The sequence below is a fragment of the Phyllobates terribilis genome, unplaced genomic scaffold (genome assembly GCF_046119375.1).
Source record: "Phyllobates terribilis strain yellow unplaced genomic scaffold, ASM4611937v1 Scaffold_1__5_contigs__length_1240528914, whole genome shotgun sequence".
Taxonomy (NCBI): domain Eukaryota; kingdom Metazoa; phylum Chordata; class Amphibia; order Anura; family Dendrobatidae; genus Phyllobates; species Phyllobates terribilis.
In genome coordinates this window covers 386,723,467-386,748,223 of record NW_027362761.1, presented here as the reverse complement: position 1 = coordinate 386,748,223, position 24,757 = coordinate 386,723,467, and the positions used below count along the sequence as shown (strand labels likewise).

The window sequence follows — 24,757 nt, the reverse complement described above, 5'->3', positions numbered from 1 at the left end:
AATTTAGTATTGCCATAATAATGCTAACATGGAGAATCACGTTGCCATGTCATTCTAACTGCAGAATGAATTAAGTAAAAACAAAACTCCAAAAACAGCGGTGGAATTCTCTGCTTTGCAGTGTGTAAGCTGTTATTGTCAACAGGGTCTTCTCTCTTGTCTGTAGAGTTTAAGCTCTTATGGTCAGCGGGGTCCTCTTTCTCTCTCTCATCTTTAAAATGTAATGTATCATATGGTCAACAGGGTTCTCTCTCTCACTCTCCTTTCCACCACGTGTATTTTCCGAGCAATTACAAGCTTTCCAAAATTCAGATTTGCGCAAATTTATTCGCCGCAAATCAAAATTTTTGGGATAATTCAGCAAACTTGTCGAATTCAAATTTAAAAGACCCGCACACCTTTAGTCGTATTATGCTCACATATTATTAGTTCCCAGGTGTATAACTTTGATTTTTATACCAATCTTAGTCTTTTTACAATGTTAACTATTTGTTCACGCGCAGGTGAGTGGTTCCCCTCATTTAAGTATTTTTGTTTTTTCCTCAGTATTCAAACCCCCTTTCCCTGATTGTGCTATGTTGTTTGTTTTTGAAAAAGGGCTCGATGCAAGCACGAAACACGCAAAAATAAAAACTACAAAATTGCTGTTCCACTCTTGAACTGCTTCCTTTATACAGCAGCGAGGTCTACTCTGAAACGTCACTCTCCTTTTTTTACAAACACTCAGCTTGCAACTTATGAACAGTCTCCAACGACTGCACTATATTGCTTAGCTTGGTGTCACCTGCAAAAATAGGAATGACACTATTAATCTCATCTTCTATATCATTAATAAGCTAAATAATAGCAGATCCAGCACTGAACCTTTGGGTACCCCAATTATAACCATAGTCCATTCAGAGTCCATTCTCCATTCCCCATGACTCTCTGAGTTCTTTCTTTGAACCAGTTTTCAGTCCCATTACATTTGTTACTTTATAAGCCTATAGGCCTTAATTTATCCATCAAGGATCCGAGTCAAACACCTTTGTAAAGTTCAAAAATACAATATGCACAGCTACTCCTCTATCCAGATCACCTGCAAAAATAGGAATGACACTATTAATCTCATCTTCTATATCATTAATAAGCTAAATAATCGCAGATCCAGCAATGAACCTTTGGGTACCCCAATTATAACCATAGTCCATTCAGAGTCCATTCTCCATTCACTATGAGTCTCTGAGTTCTTTCTTTGAGCCAGTTTTCAGTCCCATTACATTTGTTACTTTATAAGCCTATAGGCCTTAATTTATCCATCAAGGATCTGAGTCAAACACCTTTGAAAAGTTCAAAAATACAATATGCACAGCTACTCCTCTATCCAGGTTTCTACTCACCTCTCCATTAAAGTCTAAAAGTTAATCAGATTAGTTTGACAACTTATGACTTTTGTAAAACCATTCTGGCTATCACTTATAATATTATTTTCTGCCACATACTCCTGTATATACTCCCTTAGAAGCTTTTTGAACATTTTTTTTTTATTGGCCAAACCTTAGCTGAGTTTCAAAGGTGAGAGGGGAATAAGCAACTGCTCGAAACTCCTGGCAGTGGCTTTATTCCACAGGAAAAGGGATCTTGCACCTTGTTTCTCTAACTTCTGCCAATAGTAGCAGACCCACATACATATTAGATAGTTGCATATCCAGACAATATTAGCAAGTTTGATTGACTTTTAGAAATATTTGGCCAGCTTAAGGTGGAAAAGGTTGATGCTTACATATGTGTGATGATTGTCTACATTTAGAGAAATATATGCAAATAATTTTTATACTTACAACTAAATAAACCAAAGTTTTTTTTTCTTTTGTACGTTTGTCACTACACAGCAGGTCGGCAGGGTGAGATGCTTTTGATCCATCAATGTGTGTGGGGAGAATGCTGGATCTTATTGAAGAGATCCGAGTTGTGTATGAAGACTTACATACAGACAGTGCTCCATAGTATAAAAATATACTATTTGGTTCTCTCTCAGGAGAGTGGACTCACCTGCGCATGCAATGGTTTTCATTGTTCTTATTGGAATGTGCACATTGTTGATACAGACTAAAGGGAGCAAAACTAAGAGAGAACACATATGAAAGCAAGGAGTTAAGAAACACCAGGGAAACAAACGAAAATACAATATGTGCTTATCTTTAGATTCCTCAAAGTAGCTACTTTTTAACCCTGATAACAGCTTTACACAACTTTCGTATTCTCTCAAGCAACTCTCAGGTAGTCACCTGGATTGGCTTTCCCACAGTCCTGAAAGAGTTCCCAGAGGCGCTTAGCACTTCTGTTAGGAGGGCGGTTGCAGACAACTTTATTTAAATGGAACGCAACCGACCCCGGGGTCCGCGAAGCAGCCTGGTGGACTGCTGCCGAACACTTCCCGGGTGGAAAGGGAAGAAACCAACTAAACTGATAACACGTCCGTGTTAACAGCACACCGGACCGGGTAAAGCGGTACGCTCTATCTCCGTTAACTGCACGGAGGGAGAACGACCGGCGACACACCTACAAACTATCTTTGCCCTTCATGTTAAAGCACACGGAAGGGTAAGACGGTTCGCACAATCTCCAAGAACCGCAGGGAGACATGCGACCGTGGGAAAAGCAGTAACCCTGTCTTCGATACAGGCGCTACGCTATAGGAGTTGGCGCTAATATGCGTGTGTGACTCACGCCGACGGGTAAGTGCCCTCTGCCGGCGTGCTACCGGAGAGATCTCTACATGATCTCAGGAGACCGCAGGCTGCTCGGGGTGTAAGGCGACCCCCTCTGACAGAACCAGTCTGCAAGGCGAAGCTACCTACCTACTTTTACTAGCCTGCCTCTATGGAGCTAACCTGCCTAGCAGAAACTACACGTGGAGCAAAGCCGTCCACGCAACAGCATCATGCTCTGATCTGAGTGCGTCGCCATGTTTGTGGGCGGGCCTTTTAAAGACTAAGCCCTGCCCACCGACGCGCCATTGGTGACGTTATCCGTGGACCAATCAGGCGGTGCCAGGTCACCGGGTCAGGTGGGTGCCAAACCACCAATCATGATCTGCCAGGTCACGGACATGCTCAGTGCAGCGAATCCTGGACTTAGACTCCACAAGCCCTGTCTCCCTCTGCAACCCAGGTTTAACATTGTAAAGCACCACTACCTGTGAGACAATCTGTATGGCTCGTGGACCAGCTAGGCGTTGGGGCTGCCTGTGATGCTGAGCAGTATCAGCCCCAGCTGGACTGAAATGGGAGACAACAGAAGGTCCTGGACCCATTTCAAATCCAGCACCAGACCGACGCCTAACAACTTCTTGACTGCTTTGACTTAACTTTGCCGTTCAACTTATCCAAAACCATGCAGAATGTTAGGACAGCCATGCTGGGTAAGTATGCCTTAAATTTCAAATAAATCACCAACAGTGTTACCAAAAAATCACCACTATATTATCATACTACCCACTCCATGCCTCATGGTGCACACACCACATGTGGAAACCATCTGCTCATATGCTCAACCATAAAGTTCTGCTTCATTCAGTCTCCTCTGGACTGTTTAATGCTAATACCACAATACCGCAATTATAAAATAATCATATACAAAGTCATATATTGTTTATTATATCAGAATTTTTTTTACACACAAACAAACACAAAGCCCTATAAAAAAGCCCCTAAAAAAACCCAATTTAAAGAGATTGGGCAGTGTGGTTTTAGATGCTAGTATTTATATGGCATCATAGGTATACATATTCCTTCTTCACTCAATGATTCTAAATACAACACATAATTATAATCAAGATTAAATCATGTAGTAGGGATTATTATTATTATGCTTATTACAGTCAGCCTGACTTATAAATATTCCAAATTTCATATATATATATATCAGTATATATAATTTATAATAGGTCAAGCAGTGAACATGATTTCAATTATAGTACATGATTATAAGCAAACCTAAAATGATAACCTATATACTTCAGATAATCCCTATTACTACTGTAAAGGTTGTCCTTACAGCCATAGGAAACTACTGAAATCCATTTATTTACAGAATTTTTATATATAAAAATTGATTATATGCATAAGGATTTTCCTTGATCACAATTAATCAGGATATAGCACAATTGCATAGTCCTTAATGCCACAAGAGGATAGAGAGATCTAATGATAATCAGAGTTTTCCAATTATATCACCATTACCCCTATAATTTAAGGAAAAACACTGGTCAGTTGTGGACAGTCAATAGTATCATACCAACCGTGTGCCATTATATCAGAACCACACTGCGTCGTACCCCTACTCGCGTTTCGCGTTCTGCTTCATTGGGGAGTACTGAGGCAGTGCTTTATCTGGGTAAATATAGTGTAAAAGGGATTAGAGTCACCTGGAGCTTCTCGGTGGTAGCAGGCGCATGTATTCTGCCCATCACACATCGCTCCCCGTGGCCGGCGTCCTGGAAGTCTGATTGCTCATGCCCGCACAGCCGGAGCTCCGATTGGACGCTGGGCAGGGGGGGAGAGGTGATGATGACGCGGCACACACACGCACCACATGGGGGGTCAAAAAGTGCAATGTTTTAGCAGGCATATTATTGCAGAATGTTGCGGCAGCCATGCTGGGTAAGTATGCCTTAAATTTAGAATAAATCACCAACTGTGTTACCAAGAAAGCACCACTATATTATCTTACTACCCACTCCATGCTTCATGGTGCGCACACCACATGTAGAAACCATCTCCTCATATGCTCAACCATAAAGTCCTGCTTTATGCAGTCTCCTCTGGACAGTTAATGCAGAGGTGTGTCTGCTACTTGACTAGTTTTAATAATAATGACATGATTTATGATGACTGTTGTCTGAGGTGGTGACAATTTGTTGTTTCTGAGGCTGGTAACGTTGATGAACTTATCCTCTGCAGCAAAAGTAATTCTTGGTCTTCATTTCCTTACTTGGGGTAGTCCTTATGAGAGCCAGTTTTATCATAGCAATTGATGGTTTTCTTGACTGCCCCTGAGGATACCTTCATGATGGACTGTCATTTTTCTTTACTTGTGAGTAAGTTCTTGCCATATTGTGGCTTAGAACAGTTGTAGAATAGGGCTCAGCTCTTTGTGGAACAGTGCACCAACGCTGCCTTTGCAAAACACACCCAATGGTAGCAAACACTTTCTGAAGGCCAGTAATTCAACAAGTGAACTCTTGACAAGTCATACCTTTTCATTGGAAGCTATTACACGTGACTGCCTGATGAAGCTGCTTGAGAAAAAGCCAAAGGTGTATAAAGCTGTCATCAGAGCAAAAGGGAGTAATTTCAGGAATCTAAGGTTTAATACATATTCTGATTTGTTCCACACATGCTTTTTTTTTACCCCTTACTTCCTTTTTTGTGTTCCTTTTTGGTTTGCTGCCATCAGTCTTAATATATGATTTGCATATTACAATAAAAAGAATGAAAACTATTGCATGAATAAATGTGCTGTATATTCCATTTTCTGTTTAATTCAGTCAATTTAGAACACTAGAGTTTACTCTCGTATGGTGCTATAGAAAATCCACCAAAATCCAGCCTTCACAAGTGATTTATATGAAAAGGAAATTTATTTAGCCTAAAAGTTACAATTTTAAAGGGATAGATTTAAAAATACATACCGTATTTGCCGGCGTATAAGACGACTGGGCGTATAAGACGACCCCCCAACATTTCCACTCAAAATATAGAGTTTGTAATATACTCACCCCCTCTCATATAATGCCCCATGCAGGATGTCACCCCCCATATTATGCCCCATGCAGGCTGTTACCCTCCCATATAATGCCCCATGCAGGATGTCACCCCCCATATTATGCCCCATGCAGGATGTCACCCCCCATATTATGCCCCATGCCTCCATACATTCAAAAAAAAAAAATCCAATACTCACCTCACTCCTCCTCACCTGCTGCCGCTGCTCTGGTCTGGACTCCAGCGTCACCGGCGTCTTCCCGCTCTGCGCTGCCTGTGACGGCTCAGGAGAGAGCGCGGTGTAAAGACGTCACCACACCCTCTGACCTGAGTCATCACAGGGAGCGCACAGTAGGAAGACAGCGGATCTGCGGAGGCATGGAGAGAGGTAAGTATCCAGCTGCCGGGGCCCTGAGCAAGCAGGGGAGAAGGGCGGGTGCTGGCACCGCTCTCCTCCGCCCATAGCCTGGCGGGTTGCCTGACCACGAGTGGGTCCCCCGCCTGCTCAGGGCCCCGGCATCTACCTGGCGCATCCCAACTGAAGTGCACCAGGAGTATAAGATGACCCCCCCCCCCACTTGGAGGCATGATTTTCAGGGCAAAAAAGTTGTCTTATACGCCGGCAAATACGGTATATGGAAACCCCTTTGAATATGAAAGAAGTGTTTGACCTGTTGCAAAAGGTTGCAGTATTTAAAACAAAATTCTAGGTCGCAGCCATGGAATTTCTATATTTGCAGAGGCTAAATAATGTTTATGCACAGGGATGCTTAAACAATTCATAAGTAATACATGTAACGGGTCTGGGAGGCGGAACCTCTGAGCTACTATACAAGGGGGCGGTCCTTGTAAGGAAGCGGGTGGTGACCAGGGAAGACGGGCAGGTAGTCACAGCAGGTGACCGGGACAGTCTCTGGGTAAACGGGCAGGAGGTCACAGCAAGTGACCGGGGCAGTCTCTGGGTATAGGGTAGGTACGACCTGTGACGGCTGAGCCTCCAGGTAGGCTAGCAGGCGGATGACAGATGAGTGCTCCCAGGTGAGCAGGCGAGAGTCTCTGGATAAGCAGGTGGTCACAGCATGTGACGGCGGAGCCTCCAGGTAGGCCAACAGACAGGCAGCAGATGAGCGCTCCCAGGTGAGCGGGCAGGAGTCTCTGGAATGGCAGGTGGTCACAGCACGTGACGGCGGAGCCTCCAGGTAGGCTAGCAGGCAGGTAGCAGATGAGCGCTCCCAGATGAGCGGGCAGGAGTCTCTGGAATGGCAGGTGGTCACAGCACGTGACGGCGGAGCCTCCAGGTAGGCTAGCAGGCAGGTAGCAGATGTGCGCTCCCAGGTGAGCGGGCAAGCTGGTCCATAGACAGACTGACAGGAGTAGGAAGGCAGACCGTCGGACCTCAGGCTAGCAAGCAGGTAGGAGAAATGTCAGGCAGGAAACAGACAGCAAACTGGCAGGTTTCTGGCAGGTAACTGGCAACGGGACCTGAGGGCTGAAGCAGAGTAGTGAACAGTGCAACAACATTGCTCGGGCACCTCCATTTTGGAGGAGGTGCCTTATATATGGTGAAGTCCTCCTGCCATTGGCCGGGGACTCTTTAGGACGGCGCGCGCGGCCCCTTTAAGAGGGAGGGAGCGCGCGCGCGCGTGCCCTAAGCACAGTGGCCGGGAAGGAGCGCGCCCTGCCAGCAGAGCGGGAGGAGGACGCTGGGCTCGGAGCAGAGGGGTGAGGGGAACAGCGTCCCTGCCTAGCAGAGGGCAGGGACGCCAGCGCTGCAATACATAAACAGTTATTAGCTTTCAAGGATAATTCTAGCACAGGAGACCTCCATGTGCCTAATTTCTGAGAGAATATCTTGTCTATAGAACATCTTAGAGAACATTCTAACATTATCTGCAGGCATAGCCTTGGTTTCTTTTAGCTGAAACAAAACATGATTTTATAAAGCTGGTATATAGCTGTCGTATAAAAAGTAATATAACATATTGGCCAATTATAATTTTTAATAGCACTATTGATTATTTTCTATATCAATGGTCACTATGGGTACATTTGATGCATTAATATCTCAAGCAATTTTTACAAGGCATTATAGCTGACCAAAAATTACATCAGTTTTGTATCTAAGGGGTAACATTTCTCCTTGCGGAGAGTGACATGTTAAGCATGTCACGGTGAGGAGACTTTTAAAGCCGCAATGCTCCTCTAGGAAATATGCAAATTGTCTCTTCATAGAGGAAGAGGACTATGACTCTAGTGCCACCTACAGGAAGTAGCAATTCTAAAAGTCAATAGTGTCCCTTTAACGAGCCTTATCACATGACTTAGGATATAAGCCAGAACCAGAAACTCAATTTGCAGACACTGTGTTTTGGGGTACTGACCCTCGTCAGTGCAAAGTGTGAGCTTTGTAATGAGGAATCTACAGAAGTATCACTGAACAGGGGTGAATAATGGTTGATTTGAGATGCCCTCAATTGTCGACAAGTTGAAAGTTTAAATATTGAGTGATTAATATTGTTACCATTTCCTTGACAGTTTCCCTATTAATTTAGGAAATGTTCATTTTACTTCTTAGCCAGCTAAATTTTGCATTAACACCTTCCTCAGCTATTGGCTTGGAGAAATTTCCCTACATCCATCCTATATGTTTGGCAGTGAATGGAATTAATAAATATGAGTACCGTAATTACTTTGTACGCCAAGTTCAGGATCGGTTTGTTAAAAACATAGAAATTTATTGTTGTATTTATATAAAAATTATAAAAACGGGTCATTATTAACACATGTTCTATTCTCATGTGTATGTAGCCTAACACAACTGGCTCAGGAACAATATGAGGTGTACTCTCAACTAGAGATGAGCGTTGTTCTACTCGAACTGTTCGCCAATCTCAAATTCGAGCTGTTTTGGGCGGTGTTCGAGCCGTTCGGCGAACACGAACAATTTGAGAAAAATTCGGCTGTTCGAGGTTATGTTCGATAACTGTTCGTGCACCAAAATCATAACTGGATTTTTCTCAGTAATGATGAAAATTAATGTTAATACGCAGTTTGAGTGTACAGCGGGGTGGGGGGAGGGGCAGGGGATGGATCTCTGCAGGAACAATGAAGATCTCCATTTTTTTTTCTCTTTTCCGCATTTGCAGTGGGAAGGTGCAATCTGTCAGCCTATCAGCAGCGCACACACGGAGCGAAGTGCTTTTTTTCACAAAAGCAAGGGCATGTGTCATTGGCAGTGTATGTCACATGTCCTTGCCCTATAAGACCAAGCCATTTTCCCCGTCGCCACCATTTTCTCACTGCTGCAGCTGCGTGTTAGACGGCACCGCTGTTGCTGTGTGCGCTATACCTTGTTAATTTCAAGCCAATTTTCGCACAAATCTACAGATAGCTTGGGAGTAGGGAATAGTTGTGATTGCAGTCCTTTTAAGGACTAGGTTACAGCATTTCCTACGACTTTTATCAGGCAGGTCTGTGCTCTTAAATAGATAGATTGTGGGAGTAAAGACTAATTGTAATTGGAGTCCTTTTCAGGACTAGGTTACATCAGTTCCTATCAGTTTTTGCCAGGCAGGTCTGTGCCAGTGCTGTGCAAGTTTTTTTCACAGCATTTGGCTGAATCTAGCAAAGCTAATCCTTTTTGGCCTATTGCAGAGTGTGTTAGTCAGTGGAGTAGCCTATCTGTGTTGCAAGATATACCACCTGTGTATAGAATACCAATTTTTTTACTGCACCTAGTGAAGTAAAATCTTTTGGGCATAGCATCATTCTATTAGTCCATCTATACTGACCTCCATCAGGTTGCAAATTGAATATAATTTTTTTCTGCATCTAGCTCTGAAAAAATATTGGGCTTCTAGCTGTGTGTGGGACTTGTTCTATTAATCCATCTATACAGACCTCCATCAGGTTGCAAACTGAATATATTTTTTTCTGCATCTACCTCTGAAAAAATATTGAGCTTCTAGCTGTGTGTGGGACTTGTTCTATTAATCCATCTATACAGACCTCCATCAGGTTGCAAACTGAATATATTTTTTTCTGCATCTACCTCTGAAAAAATATTGGGCTTCTAGCTGTGTGTGGGACTTGTTCTATTAATCCATCTATACAGACCTCCATCAGGTTGCAAACTGAATATATTTTTTTCTGCATCTACCTCTGAAAAAATATTGGGCTTCTAGCTGTGTGTGGGACTTGTTGTATTAGTCCATCTATACTGACCTCCATCAGGTTGCAAACTGAATATATTTTTTTCTGCATCTACCTCTGAAAAAATATTGGGCTTCTAGCTGTGTGTGGGACTTGTTCTATTAATCCATCTATACAGACCTCCATCAGGTTGCAAACTGAATATATTTTTTTCTGCATCTACCTCTGAAAAAATATTGGGCTTCTAGCTGTGTGTGGGACTTGTTCTATTAATCCATCTATACAGACCTCCATCAGGTTGCAAACTGAATATATTTTTTTCTGCATCTACCTCTGAAAAAATATTGGGCTTCTAGCTGTGTGTGGGACTTGTTGTATTAGTCCTTCTATACAGACCTCCATCAGGTTGCAAACTGAATATATTTTTTTCTGCATCTACCTCTGAAAAAATATTGGGCTTCTAGCTGTGTGTGGGACTTGTTCTATTAATCCATCTATACAGACCTCCATCAGGTTGCAAACTGAATATATTTTTTTCTGCATCTACTTCTGAAAAAATATTGGGCTTCTAGCTGTGTGTGGGACTTGTTCTATTAATCCATCTATACAGACCTCCATCAGGTTGCAAACTGAATATATTTTTTTCTGCATCTACCTCTGAAAAAATATTGGGCTTCTAGCTGTGTGTGGGACTTGTTGTATTAGTTCATCTATACTGACCTCCATCAGGTTGCAAACTGAATATATTTTTTTCTGCATCTACCTCTGAAAAAATATTGGGCTTCTAGCTGTGTGTGGGACTTGTTCTATTAATCCATCTATACAGACCTCCATCAGGTTGCAAACTGAATATATTTTTGTCTGCATCTAGCTCTAAAAAATATTTGGCCTTCTATCTGTGTGTGGGACTTGTTCTATTAGTCCATCTCTACTGACCTCCATCAGGTTGCAAACTGAATATAATTTTTTTCTGCATCTACCTCTGAAAAAATATTTGGGCTTCTAGCTGTGTGTGGGACTTGTTCTATTAGTCCATCTATACTGACCTCCATAAGGTTGCAAACTGAATATAATTTTTTTCTGCATCTATCACTGAAAAAATATTTGGCCTTCTAGCAGTGTGTGGGACTTGTTCTATTAGTCATCTATACTGACCTCCATCAGGTTGCAAATTCAAAATAATTTTTTGTCTGCATCTAACTCTGAAAAAATATTTGGCCTTCTAGCAGTGTGTGGGTCTCATTGTATTAGGCCATCTATACCAAGCTCCACCAGCTTTTCAATTAATAATAATTTTTCGCTGCATCTAGCCCTGAAAATAATTTTTCTTCCCAATAGTGGTAGCAATAGAAATATGGGGCGTGCTCCTGGCTTACAAAAATATACGCTTTATAGCAAAAAACACCAGCTTAGCGCACTGCATTAATAAGATGGCATCATCGTCTCTCCCAGTGCTAGGCCTACTACCCAGGCTAGCATTCCTGTGCCTAAAACACAATGTATGGGTCCGCGCTAGCCACTATGCTGAGGGGTCTAAAGCTGCTGCTAACGCTTTATAACAATTCAATTGGCAGATTTTCACAGAGCTCTTCCACAATGCCCACCCATCGGGACAACAGTTGCCCACCTTCCCTATGGGATCTAGTGGCGAATAGTTGATGCCATTAATCAGAGCGTCAGTTGCCCCGTCGACGTGGCAAGCATACGGTAAGGCATGGGAAGAGTGGACACGACTAGTAGCAGGCAGACGGGTTGACCAATGTGAACAAGCCAGATCACAAGTCACCATAGAATTTCTCCACCAGCTAATGATGAGGGGCATATCAGGGGCGTCAGCGCAGCGGTGTCTGACCAGAGTAGCATTTCACTTCCAACTACTGAATTGGGGAGATGTGACAAAGATTCATCATCAGACAATCCATAAAAGGGTGGAAAAGGGGTCAGCCAAGTCAGGAGTGTAGACGTCCCGTCCCGTGTCACTAAAACTGATTTCTCACATCATATCCCTAACACCATTAACATGACACTCACAATTTGAAGCAACACTACTGTCTACTGCATTTGTGATCGCCTTCTTCGGGGCGCTATGCATAAGCGAATTAGTCCCTCAATCCAAAATTAGCACCAGTGGAGGCTTATTACACCAGGACGTAGTCATAGGCAATAATGCAATACGTCTACGCATACACAAATCAAAAATGGTTCCAGCGGGCAGGGGCACTTGGGTACTTCTACAACCCACAAACGGTACACTGAGTCGGGTAACAATAGTAAAACCATATCTAACCATCAGATCACAAAGTAATTTGTTCCTATCACACATTGATGGGACGCCATTATCAAGATACCAGTTCCAAGCTATATTTAATAAATGCATAACATCGGCAGGGAACCACCCCAAAGATTATGGGACACACTCATTCCGCATAGGCGCGGCCACAGAAGCAGCAAGAGTAGGACTGTCAGAAACGGAAGTTCAGAGGATAGAGAGATGGTGATCCACGTGTTTGGCAAGATACATAAGACCGGACTTGTTATCCTAACGTGGTTTGTTTCTTTTACAGGTGACGCTAAGCCAACAGTGTGGGTGATAGGCCACTCGTATATATATTGGGCAGATTAAAGGGCGAAAGTCCGCCCAGGCGGGAGGAAATTAGAGTTTCATAACACATATTTCAACTGGAGAGGTATTAGAGGCCTGCAATGGCCACAGGTACTAATGGAGGTAATCAAGGTAGGGAGAGAGGCAAGATGTCTGGTCATCTTAGTTATACAGGCCGGGGGAAACAACCTAGGTCATCACAAGAGCGCATAACTAATGGCAATAATGAAACTAGACACTGAGCGCTTCAGAGAATTTTTCACAAAACTAGCTATAGTATGGTCAGAGATTGTGCCGATAGCGGTATGGCAAGGTGCGCGAGACATCACGGCCATCGAACGGACAAGGCGGGTAATAAATATTCGGATGGCAAAATTTAGATGAGACAGAGGCGGTGTAGTGGTACGACACCGACAACTGGAAGGAGATAAAGCAGGCCTCATACGGCCCGACGGTGTTCACTTAATGGATATTGGACTGGACATATTCCTGTCAGGACTCCAGGACGGAGTGGAACAAGCATTAAGAGTGATGGGTGGGGGTCAGAGTCCTGCATACGAGTACGCAGGATCCTCCGTGGCCTGGAAATAGAAAGGACATGTTGGAGAGTTACACTTGTTGGCCAAGTTGCCGGAGTGGAGACCCAGGGCATGCTGCAACAAGCTGAATTATTTTAGAAATAAAATGTCTTTCTAATGGAATGAGTATAAAGAGTTAATAAAGCTGTGACCGATCCTCACCCATCCAGTTGTAACAGTTACATTATTGTATTGTCAAGGAAAGGGGGGCGGTAGGGGGGCTGAGCGTCTGGGTTTGGTTGGGGGTCCCCACAGTCTGCCTAGGCTAGATGCATTTAAAAATTCTTATTAGATACACAGGCGGTGCAGCTTGCTTCGCAGCTGGGCTACTACGCCCAAAGTATTGCCTAGGCTAGATGCAGTTAAAAATTCTACGCTGACTAGCAGACACTGAAGATTTGGAGCAGACCTCTGAGTAAACAGCTCTTCAGACTCAATCATCTGTGCTACCCCAAGCCATAGTGTATGTAGTTTCATACAGTTAAAAGGGGGGGGGGAGCGACCCAACCCACCTGGAATTGACGATGCCAACGTCACGTAAGACACAGCAAGGGGACTCCAAAAAGAGTTTCCATTTTTTCCCAAAATTGTGGCACAGACACCACTTAACCCTAGAACGCATACCTGGGGCCTCGCAGTCCCGCCGTGTTAATTGTTTTCTATTTTCTGCAAGATTACTTTAGTTAGAATTTTGAAACTCTAGGTATTCTTCATGTATATAGTTGTTTGTCATTTGAGTTTGAGTTATTCAATGTTATTTGCACATGGGCCTAAAAGGCCCCAGGTATATGAAAGTGTAGATTTTTATGGTCATGCGTTCTAGGGTTAAGTGGCATCAATTGCCCCACAGTTGCTTAAAACGGTTGGTGAGGTGATATTACCAAATCCTCAAGCTTTTAGCCTCCCAAGGATAACACAGGATTAGAAAAGTCGTTGCGAATCCATGATTTGTTCATCTTTATGAACGTGAGTCTGTCTACATTCTCAGTGGACAGCCGCGTGCGCTTATCTGTCAGCACACCATCAGCAGCGCTGAACACACATTCAGAGAGAACACTGGCTGCATGGCATGACAAGATCTCCAAGGCGTGAGTGTGAGCTCCGGCCATTTTTCCAGATTGGAATGCCAAAATGAGCAAGGGTCCAGTGACACAGTCATGGCTTCGATGTTCACTTGGAGATACTCCTGCACCATCCTCTCTAGGCATTGACTATGTGTCAGACTTCTTGTCTCCTGCGGCCTTGCAAAGGATGGTCTAAAAAAGTGGTGAAACGATTTCACAAAATTGCTGTTACCAGCAGATACTGTGTTGCTGTTACGGTTTGAGTGATGAAGACTCGACAGTCCCGCGGTTGGCAAGTTAGAACTATGAGATTCACTTCGTGCACCACTGGTGTTTTGTCGAAAAGCACATGTAAGATTCTGCAACAGCGTCTGCAGATACTCCTGCATGCGTCAATCCCTTTTTATGGCAGGAATTATTTCGGCAAATTTACTTTTTTACCGGGGATCTAAGAGTGTGGCAACCCAGTAGTCGAGATTACTTCGAATTCTGCAATCTGAGGGTCATGTTGCAGGTAGTGCAGCAAGAAGGCACTCATGTGTCTTGCGCATCCAGGAGGACCAAGTCCTTGTTGTGTTGGTAGCGAGGTAAGAATCATGCTTCTTTCCTCTGCCCTCTCCCCCCAACCTCGCACAACAGAAATGTGATCAAGGTCTCCCTCATCTGATGAGTCTTCCATGCCCATCGCCAGTTCATCCTCCACTTCTTCCTCGGCTCCTGCACCTTCCTCAACAGTTTGGCTGCTACCATGCGCCCTGTTTAATCCCTCTCCCCCACCCTCCCATGCCTGCCTCCTTGGTGCTGCCAACCGTCTGGATCTTGGAGATGTTATCCCTTCCGCATACGACTCCTCCTCTACTTCCTCCACCTCCTCTTGTCCGACCACCTGACTCTGAATTCTGTTTAATGTGTGCTCCAGCATGTAAATCACCGGAATAGTTATGCTGATAATGGCATCGTCGTCAGCACTAAACATCTTCGTCGCCATTTCAAAACTGTGCAGAAAGGTGTGTGGCGCCCCTGAGGGTGCAGTCACCACAGAGTTACTGCATCTCACCCAGAGGTGTGGTATCTCACCCTCAGGTAAGGAAGGCGTATGGCTCGGGACCCTAACACCTGCATCCAACACATACCCGCAGTGGGGTTAGGGCGAGATTGCTCCTAAGGGAGAGCACAGTCCCAGGTCCCTAGCTGGTGGGAGGATCCTATGTAGTGGTTGCTTAGGGGAGCAGCTTAGGGGAGCACATGACAGGGAGAGTATAAATAGGAAGCCATCTTAGAAAGAGCAAGCCAGTCAGAGGAGGAAAAGTGACAGGAGCAGAGGCTCGGCATGAGCTCTGCTCCGGAGGCGGGCCTAGCCTGGGAGGCCCAGGACTGAAGGAGAGAAGAGAGGAGTGGGAGCAGGAAGGCTCCAGGAACCGAAGGGACCCTAGGGCTACGGGCCGTGCAGAAGGCCACCTGTACTCCTGCTGCTACCAGGAGGTAGAGGGGTCAGGCCAGATAAGGGGAACCGGTCCCTCAACTAGAGGAGAAACAGCAAGGCTCAACTAGAAACCGGAGGCTGCAGCATTTCATGTACTGCAGGCAAAAGTCCACACCAGTCTCACTAAGAAGGTAGCCACATAGGACCCAGGGGGCGGAACACAAGTCGCCCGCCAAGGCCCGAGGATACCGGATAGAAGTGTCACTGGGTGTGAGGTGCAGGGAGAAGGCCAGAGAAAGGACACACAGAAGGGGGTCCTGCTAAGTACTCCGGAGCTATCTGGGGGTGGACTGAGCCCCTCACTGAGTACGCACAGCACGACGGGTGAGATAGCTCTGGTACCTGTAATCTGGACTGCAACAACTGTGAGTAAAGATCTTGGGACTGCATCACACGGACTCTGTGTTCATTACTGACTCCCTGCACTACAACCACCATCATCCACCCACACTGCCCTGAAGCTACACTCTTCCTGTGGTGAGTAATTATACCATTGCAGCAAAACCACCAGCTTCAGAGGACTGTTCCGCAGCGGCGGCCCCTTTGGCCGCACTCCAAAGGTGGCGTAGTCGGACATTATAAAATCCATATATACAAATTACCGTTGGATTGACCGCCCTAGGTCACGGACCGGGTCACCGCCACAGTGACTACAACCCCCAGCGTCTACGGGCCCGGCTCCGGGTACCCCACGGCCCAGAGGGCGCGTCAACTTCATAGGTCCCTGATCTGAGACCACTCCTGCTGTGTGATTTGCCCCACCTCTGGATCTCGTTGGCCCAGGCTATACGTCAGAAACTATTGCACCAGGGCTTGTCGGTGCTGCCATAGTCGCTGCAACATGTGCAGAGTTGAATTCCACCGTGTCGGCACATCGCATTTCAGCCGGTGAACTGGCAGGCCCAACGACTTCTGTAGAGATGTAAGTCATTGAGCTGCGGGATGCGAACGGCGGAAGTGAGCACACAGCAACCGTGCCCTCTGCAGAAGGCCATCTAGTCCGGGATAGTGGGCTAAAAATTTATGGACAACCAGGTTCAACACGTGAGCCATACAAGGCACGTGTGTAACATTGCCCCGGCGAAGGGCCGCACCCAGGTTTGCAGCATTGTCGCACACGGCCTTCCCTGGTTGCAGGTCCAGTGGAGACAACCATTCATGAAACTGGGTCTCCAGAGCTGACCACAAGTCCTCAGCTGTGTGACTCACATTTCCCAGACATTTCAAAGTAAACACTGATGCCGTTGAGCCCTGCTGCCAGCATAGTAAGGAGGTGCGCAGTTAGAAAGCAGGTGGCATTACCAGACAGGCTTTGGGTGCAGGTGGAGGACCGAGAGGAGGTTGAGGAGGCAGAAGCAGTGGAGGAACTTCTAGATAAAGAGGATTGACGTACAACTCGCGGGGACGGCAAGACTTGGACAGCAGCCCCTTGTCCTGCTGTCACCATAGTTACCCAGTGCCCTGTCAGCGACATGTAACGCCCCTGTCCATGCCTACTCGTCCAAGTGTCTGTGGTGAAATGCACCCTGACACACACAGAGTTTCTCAAAGAAGCGGTGATGTTGTGTGCGACATGCTGGTGGAGCGCAGGCACACCTTTCTTTGAGAAGTAGTGCCGACTGGGCATCTGGTACTGGGGCACTGCAACGGACATAAGGTCTCAAAAATCCACTGTGTCCTCCAGGCGGAAAGGCAGCATTTCTGTAGCCAACAGCTTGCAGATGGTGAAATTCAACCTCTTAGCTTTCTCATGGCTAGGAGGAAATGGTCTTTTACTTGTCCACATCTGAGGGACCGAGGGCTGGCTGTTGTGCTTTGACGGGGTTGAGTAGGGTGTCCCTGGCAAACTGCCGGTCTGTGAGGAAGATGCAGGCGGACATGTTAGGTTGCCTTGATCCAAAGGTGGTGCTCTCGATGTCAGAGAGCTCTCAACACCAGCAGGTGTTTCCACTTCCCAATGAACTGAAGACCTGCCAATCACACTAGCTGTTGCAGGTAAAGAGGTGGCAGGTCTGCGTCCAAAAACATGGGTGACTGCTGTCCCCCCAGTCACAGAGGATGAAGAGGCCGCGGATGCACAAGATGGGGCAGACGGTGGTTGGCCCAGCCTGCTAGGCCGCATTGTAGCACAGTGAGCTTCCCACTGCAACTTATGCTTCATATCCATGTGACGGTACATGCATGAAGTACTCAAACTATGGATTTTTTGGCCTCTACTTAGCTTTTGGTGACAAATATTACAGATAACACGAGTTGGGTCATCCTTATCGATCTGAATAAATGCCCAGGCTATGCAAGGCTTAGAGCCCATGCGACCTGAAGAGCCACTACGACTTGTGGTCAGAGGCGGAGTTGTGGTTGAGGATGCAGTTGTTGACGTGCTTCCAGTACTCCGTCTCTGTCCAGGAAGGCGCAACCTAACCTCGTCGTCAATAGCATCTGTGACGCCCCGCTGCGCTTGGTATCACAGATCCTAGAAGAGTGTATTGATGGAATCCTCCACAAGAGGCCCCCATAAACATTCACACATCTCCACCTTCCACCTCAGACCAGCAGAGGGAGCCCGTTAGGGATATAAATAGGGAAGGTGGAGCTAGGCAGTTCAGTTCCTCTGAAGAGTTCCTGCAGTAGAGAAGCCTAAGAGAGGTCAGTCTGCAGTGGAGCTCAGTCTAGTCTAGAGAACTCAGTTAATAGTTCAGCAGTGGAGCACGAGGCTCCTGCTAGCTAGATTCAGGGAGCCCAGATAGAGCTTAATGTGTGCCGGCGTCATAAGATCGGTGAAGCGCGGCAAGCTGCCGTTAGTGTGTATAGCCTATTGAGGGCCCGAGTAGGCCGAAGGCGAGTGGCGAGTTAGTACATAAGGGGCAGAGGAGCTTAACCAGCTCACCCCGAAGCATTTACCGGACACCGGATCCGAGCTTACCGGGATCTCTATGACCCAGTAAGGCATAACCGGAATCCCTGGAGAACTACAAGTCCCAGGATCGCTAAGGTGCTGATACGTAACAGAGCCAGGAGACGCTTAGGCCCCGCATACTGGGAGTGTGAACTTCAAGAGAAGGCCCTACCACAAGGTCAGCCAGCGCAGGACAGAGACAAAGTTAGGCCTAGCTCCAGGCAGGTCAGAAACTTACTGCGCAGAGGCAGGAAACAGGAGGCCCTACACCCGCTCATTGGGGAGGATCCTGATATGCACCCTTCACCCTACAGTGCTCCAGGATGTGCCTGAATTTCCTCCAGTAAAAGGTACTGAAGTGACTACCGTGTCCGTTTCCGTTCTTGCTCTGACCCAGCTGGGTCTCGCCTGTCCTGCATTCCCCCTGCATACGCTGCCCTGAGACCTAGCTCCACCTGTGGGGAGCTATACCATCGAGCTGCCTTATCACGGGCCTCAGTGGACTGCTGCAGCGATGGTGCTTCTCACCAGATACCACAGGTGGTGTCACAAACTCTTATAAAATTAACAATTATCCACCCTTTTAAAGAGTGACCCCAGGGTACGGGCCAGGGAGCCGACAACCGCGACATCCCAAAGGCCAGGCAAAGGCCCGGGTGACCTCATCGACTGGCTGACTGTGGGTTGACAGTAAGTGGGATCTCCAACCTTGTCATCATCACCCTGTGTGTTATCACACCCGTCGTCCTCAAAGCCAACCTCTTCCTGCCCTGACCGAAAAGTCAAGTTGTCGCTCCAATCAGGTATTTGAGTCTCATCATCGTCTTCATCATTGTCTCCACCAACAGGAGTTACAGTTTGGGAACGAGGGTCTACATTATGCTCAGAACCTTCTTCATCTGGTCCTGGATCCGACTTATAAAGATTCTGGGCATCAGTGCAGATCATTTCCTCGTCTGGATTAACAGAAGCTCTGGAGCAGACCTCCGTTTCCCAGGCTATAGTATGAGTAAACAGCTGTGCAGACTCAACCATCTGTGTTACCCCATACTCAGACGGGCAGCTGGAGTCTTGGGAGCTGTGAGGAAGCAAGTGCGATTGGGGTGACACCTCTGAGGACTGGAGTATTTGTGATGTTGAAGTTAAGGTGGAGGAGAGCCCACTTGAAGGAGCACTTGATATCCGCTGAAGCACCTGCTGTTTTTGTGCCTCATCTGGAATTTGTAGCGATGGGCGTGTCCGTAACAAAGGGATCGTATCACATTGTCCACGAAAAGAAGTCGACATGTTAGTTTGGCTGGAAGATGGTCTTTCTTCTGCAGATATTACTCCCCCCCCACCGCGGGGGGCTCGACCCACCAGCGGACAGGCACCAGTATTAGGAGAGGGGGGCTGGCCGTCAGGGTCCACCGTGGCTCTGGCACAAACCCGGCGACACGGAGGTGGCACGGGCAGGAACGGACTGGCCGTGTCGGCTTCTCACTTTTTGGATTTTAGAAGGGCATGACATGCCTATATCTGTGTCTCCCCCTCCTTTTACTCCTCCACCTCTTTTATTTTCGCATGACTATATGTACTTGTCACTTTTCCATGTGTTAGTTATGTCTTCTGATCAGTTTGTCAGCTTTTGGACACCTTTGAAGGTGTTTTCTATGTGTTTCTATGTGTTTTTGATTGCCTGCCATTGGTTTTAACGGTGTTCGAAGGTGTTCGACGAACAGTTCGACGAACAGTTCGGCGAACACACGGGTGTTCGACGAACCGAACCGAACTCGAACACTACGGGGGTGGCTCAATGTAACGGGTCTGGGAGGCGGAACCTCTGAGCTACTATACAAGGGGGCGGTCCTTGTAAAGGAGCGGGTGGCGACCAGGGAAGACGGGCTGGAAGTCTCATCAGGTGAACGGGACAGTCTCTGAGTGAACGGGACAGTCTCTGAGTGAACGGGCTGGAGGTCACGGCAAGTGACCGGGGCAGTCTCTAGGTATAGGGTTGGTACGACCTGTGGCGGCTGAAGATAGACGTGAGCTCCCAGGTGAGCAGGCGAGAGTCTCTGGATGAACGGGTGGTCACAGCATGTGACGGCGGAGCCTCCAGGAAGACCAGCGGACAGGCGACAGATGAGCGCTCCCAGGTGAGCGGGCAGAAGTCTCTGGACAGGCGGGTGGTCACAGCACGTGACGGCAGAGCCTTTGGGTAGGCAAGCAGACTGGTAGCAGATGAGCGCTCCCAGGTGAGCGGGCAGGAGTCACTGGACAGGCAGGTGGTCACAGCACGTGACGGCGGAGCCTCCAGGTAGGCTAGCAGGCAGGTAGCAGATGTGCACTCCCAGGTGAGTGGGCAAGCTGGTCCATAGACAGACTGACAGGAGTTGGAAGGCAGACCGTCGGACCACAGGCAAGCAGGCAGGTAGCTGATGTGCGCTCCCAGGTGAGCGGGCAGGCTGGTCCTTAGACAGACTGACAGGATTAGTAAGGCAGACCGTCGGACCTCAGACTAGCAGGCAGGTAGCAAGTAATCAGGCAGGAATCTGGCAGGTAACTGGCAGGTAACTGGCAACGGGACCTGAGGGCTGAAGCACAGGTGAGACACAGGTGCAAACAACATTGCTCGGGCACCTCCATTTTGGAGGAGGTGCCTTATATATGGTAAAGTCCTCCGGCCATTGGCCGGGGACTCCTTAGGACGGCGCGCGCGGCCCCTTTAAGAGGGAGGGAGGGCACGCGCGCGCGCCCTATGCACAGTGGCCGGGAAGGAGCGCGCGCTGCCAGCAGAGCGGGAGAGGGACGCCGGGCACGGAGCAGAGCGGTGAGGGGAACAGCGTCCCTGCCTAGCAGAGGGCAGGGACGCTGGCACTACACTCAACACTACTCTCAACTAAATTGTTTTTTTTGTCTGTTACATACTTCTTGACTTAATGCCTTTGTAATTTTATGGCAATTTATGATGATGTTCCAAGATAAACCAGGGATTGCCCAGTACATAAAATAGTATTGCAAATTAAAAATTCCAAAAGAAAGAAATTAGACATTTTGTGGATCTGCAGTGATATATACAAAACTGCACAAATGATAGTTCCTAGTAACAATCTTTCTTTATACACTGATCAGTCGTAACATTAAATAATGTTAACAAAGAAAGATTGTTACTAAGAACTATCATTTGTGCAGTGGACTGCACAGAACTTCTGAAGGTGTCAGCGGATGACACAAAAATATTAACAGCAGATACTTAAAGGCTTTGTCCAGCCTTAGGTTACAAGTCTGCAGTCACTCTGCTGCTCAGTGATATGTTTGAATCACTCCTGTGTGCATGATTTGCGACTGTTTGACAACTTTAATACATGTGAGGAATGTGTAAGAAATAGACATTCCTTACATGTGCTAAAGCTGTCAAACAGTCGCAAATCATGCACACGGGAGTGATTCAAACATAACACCGAGCAGCTGTAACTACTCGGTGCTCGCCCGAGCATACTCGCCGAAAGGGTGAACAGAACATACTCGCTCAACACTACTTATGACCCATTGCTATATTAACTGTTGTCCTTCATTGGTAAGTTTTTGCTAAATTCTAATTGCTGCATACTAGGAACACCCTAAAAACTATTTTGTAGATACTCTACTCTGACCCAGTCATCTAGCCATCACAATTTGGTCCTTGTCAAAATCCTTCAGATTAATAAAATTTTCCATTTTTCCTTAAAATATATCATTCTTCAAAAAATGACTTTTCACTTGACAGGTGCCATTAAATATTTAATGCTAAATTAAATATTTAATGGTTTCATTTTCATGGTTGATGGGTGTATAACGCTATTATATTTGAAAATCAGAATAACACAATCGCTTCATTTTAGGGAATAAGAAATCTAGTAACTTTCCTGAAAAGGTTCATTTTCATAATACTATACATGAGTCTCATGGGCCATTGGGAAGATGCAAATGCAACAATTTGGTTAGGTATCAATGGGACCAATAACACCATAGTGTAGAATTAAACATGTGGTTATAAAAAAGTAAAAAAAATCACAACAATACACATCAATATTTGATGGTTTCAGAATTTCGATTTCATCCCTAATACATATGAATCAGCAAATTTATAAATTATATTCTTCTTACAGTAGTGACTATTTCATCCTTCCTTGGTATATACCACTGAAACATTCATATCAGGCACGTATACTCTAAATTATTACCAAATAAAAATGAAATGGAGAACAAATACATTAAAAAAACCTTTGGGGAAGGAAAAATGTTTAATATTTAAAATTGTAGATGAATACAAATTTTTTTGTTAGTATAAATGTATTATATTTATATTGCATTATATTGCAGATAACAAATAAGGCTTTAACTTGTATTTTTATATTTTTTATTGTATTTAGTGTTCCGTGACTTGTGGAAAAGGCATGCAGTCAAGAGTAATTCAATGCATGCACAGAATTACTGGAAGGCATGGAAATGAATGCTTTTCATCTGAAAAACCAGCAGCATATAGACCATGTCATCTACAAGCCTGTAATGAAAAAGTAAATGTTAACACAATAACCTCACCACGTCTTGGTAAGCATACAACACAATTACCCGATAAATGCATCTTAGGTTCTTGTAACTCTATTCCAGGTCAGGATCCTTCTCTCCTATGTCTAGACAGTACAGAGCGTTTATGAAGTGATTTGTAACTTTTGGACCTGGAGTCAGTAATAAGAGAAGTGCCTGCTCTGCCTTGGTATTATCTCCTTTATGTAGTAGGTACATAATGTATGTATGCAGAATAGGACTCACTTTAAAATTGAAGCTTTCATTTTTGGCAAGTTTTCCTATGAAGTGCTATTTTATATAGACTGATTCATTGGAAAGACTTTGTTATCCTTGGTAAACTGTAGGATTATGGCAGCGATATTTTGGTCTCTTAAAGGAAACCATCCACAAACACTCAAGTGTTAGTTGACCAATCTACAGTCCCGGACATGTAGCTGCAAGACAGGGCCCAGCTCTAAAGTACCGTATTTTTCGGACCATAAGACACACTTTTTTCCTCCAAAATTTTGGAGGAAAATGGGGGGGTGCGTCTTATAGTCCGAATGTTGGGGGGTGGTGTATATTTATGTGTGGTGTGGGGGGAGCAGTATCGGTGGAGGAGCGGGGAACAGGAGGCAGCAGCCGTCTACTGCAGCCTACACTGTCCCCGCTGCTAAAGAAAATGAATTTTCACTGCTTATTCATGCTCCTTAATAGCAGTATACAGTGCAGCTGCGCTGCGGCTGCTGCTGCTGCCGGCTATCTCCTGTGCCCGCTGTTAAAGGGCATGAATATTCAACCTCTCTCCATGCCCATAGGTGTGGGGAGGGGTGAATATTCATGCCCTTTAATGAGCGGGCACAGGAGATAGCCGGCAGCAGCAGCGCGGCTCCGCTGTGTGCCGGCTATGAAGGAGAGTGAAGTCACTGCTCCCCGCACACACAGACCTGGCGTAGGGAGTAGTGTTGAGCCACCCCCATAGTGTTCGAGTTCGGTTCGGTTCGTCGAACACCCGTATGTTCTCCGAACTGTTCGTCGAACACCGTCGAACACAGTCAAAACCAATGGCAGACAAACAAAAACACATAGAAACACATAGAAAACACCTTCAAAGGTGTCCAAAAGCTGACAAACTGCTCAGAAGACACAACTAACACATGGAAAAGTGACAAGTACATATAGTCATGCGAAAAGAAAAGAGGTGGAGGAGTAAAAGGAGGGGGAGACACAGATATAGGCATGTCATGCCCTTCTAAAACCAAAAAAGTGCGAAGCCAACACGGCCAGTTCGTTCCTGCCCGTGCGACCTCCGTGTCGCCGGGTTTGTGCCAGAGCCGCGGTGGACCCTGACGGCCATCCCCCCTCTCCCAATACTGGTGCCTGTCCGCTGGTGGGTCAAGCGAGCCCCCCTGCGGCGGAGGCAGCTCTAAGCTTTTTAATTTAAATTGTCTCTCTAATTTGAATGAGTACACTTTAAATCCTTTTACAAGGATCTATTGAAAGGCAAGTCTCATGCCAGCAGCCGCGGTAATTCCAGCTCCAGTAGCGTCGACTAAAGCTGCTGCAGTTAAAAAGCTTTTATAAGGATCGAGCTTGGTGGTCCACCGCAAGGCGTCCTACCGCCAGTCCCAGCTCCTGTGCCTTGGGGTGCCTCCCCGATGCTCTTCACTCAGTGTCCCGGGGGCTCGAACCATTTCCTTTGAAAAAA

General features: G+C 46.1%; 1 protein-coding gene across 3 annotated transcripts in view; it reads left to right on the top strand.

Moving 5' to 3' along the window:
• The window catches only part of ADAMTS19 (ADAM metallopeptidase with thrombospondin type 1 motif 19), a 530,841-nt gene that overhangs the window by 488,776 nt on the left and 17,308 nt on the right, over positions 1-24,757 (top strand). For all 3 annotated transcript variants that reach the window (XM_073676530.1, XM_073676518.1, XM_073676524.1), the window contains one exon: positions 22,914-23,091. In XM_073676530.1, the coding sequence (XP_073532631.1) occupies positions 22,914-23,091 (178 nt within the window). The remainder of the gene's footprint in view (positions 1-22,913; positions 23,092-24,757) is intronic.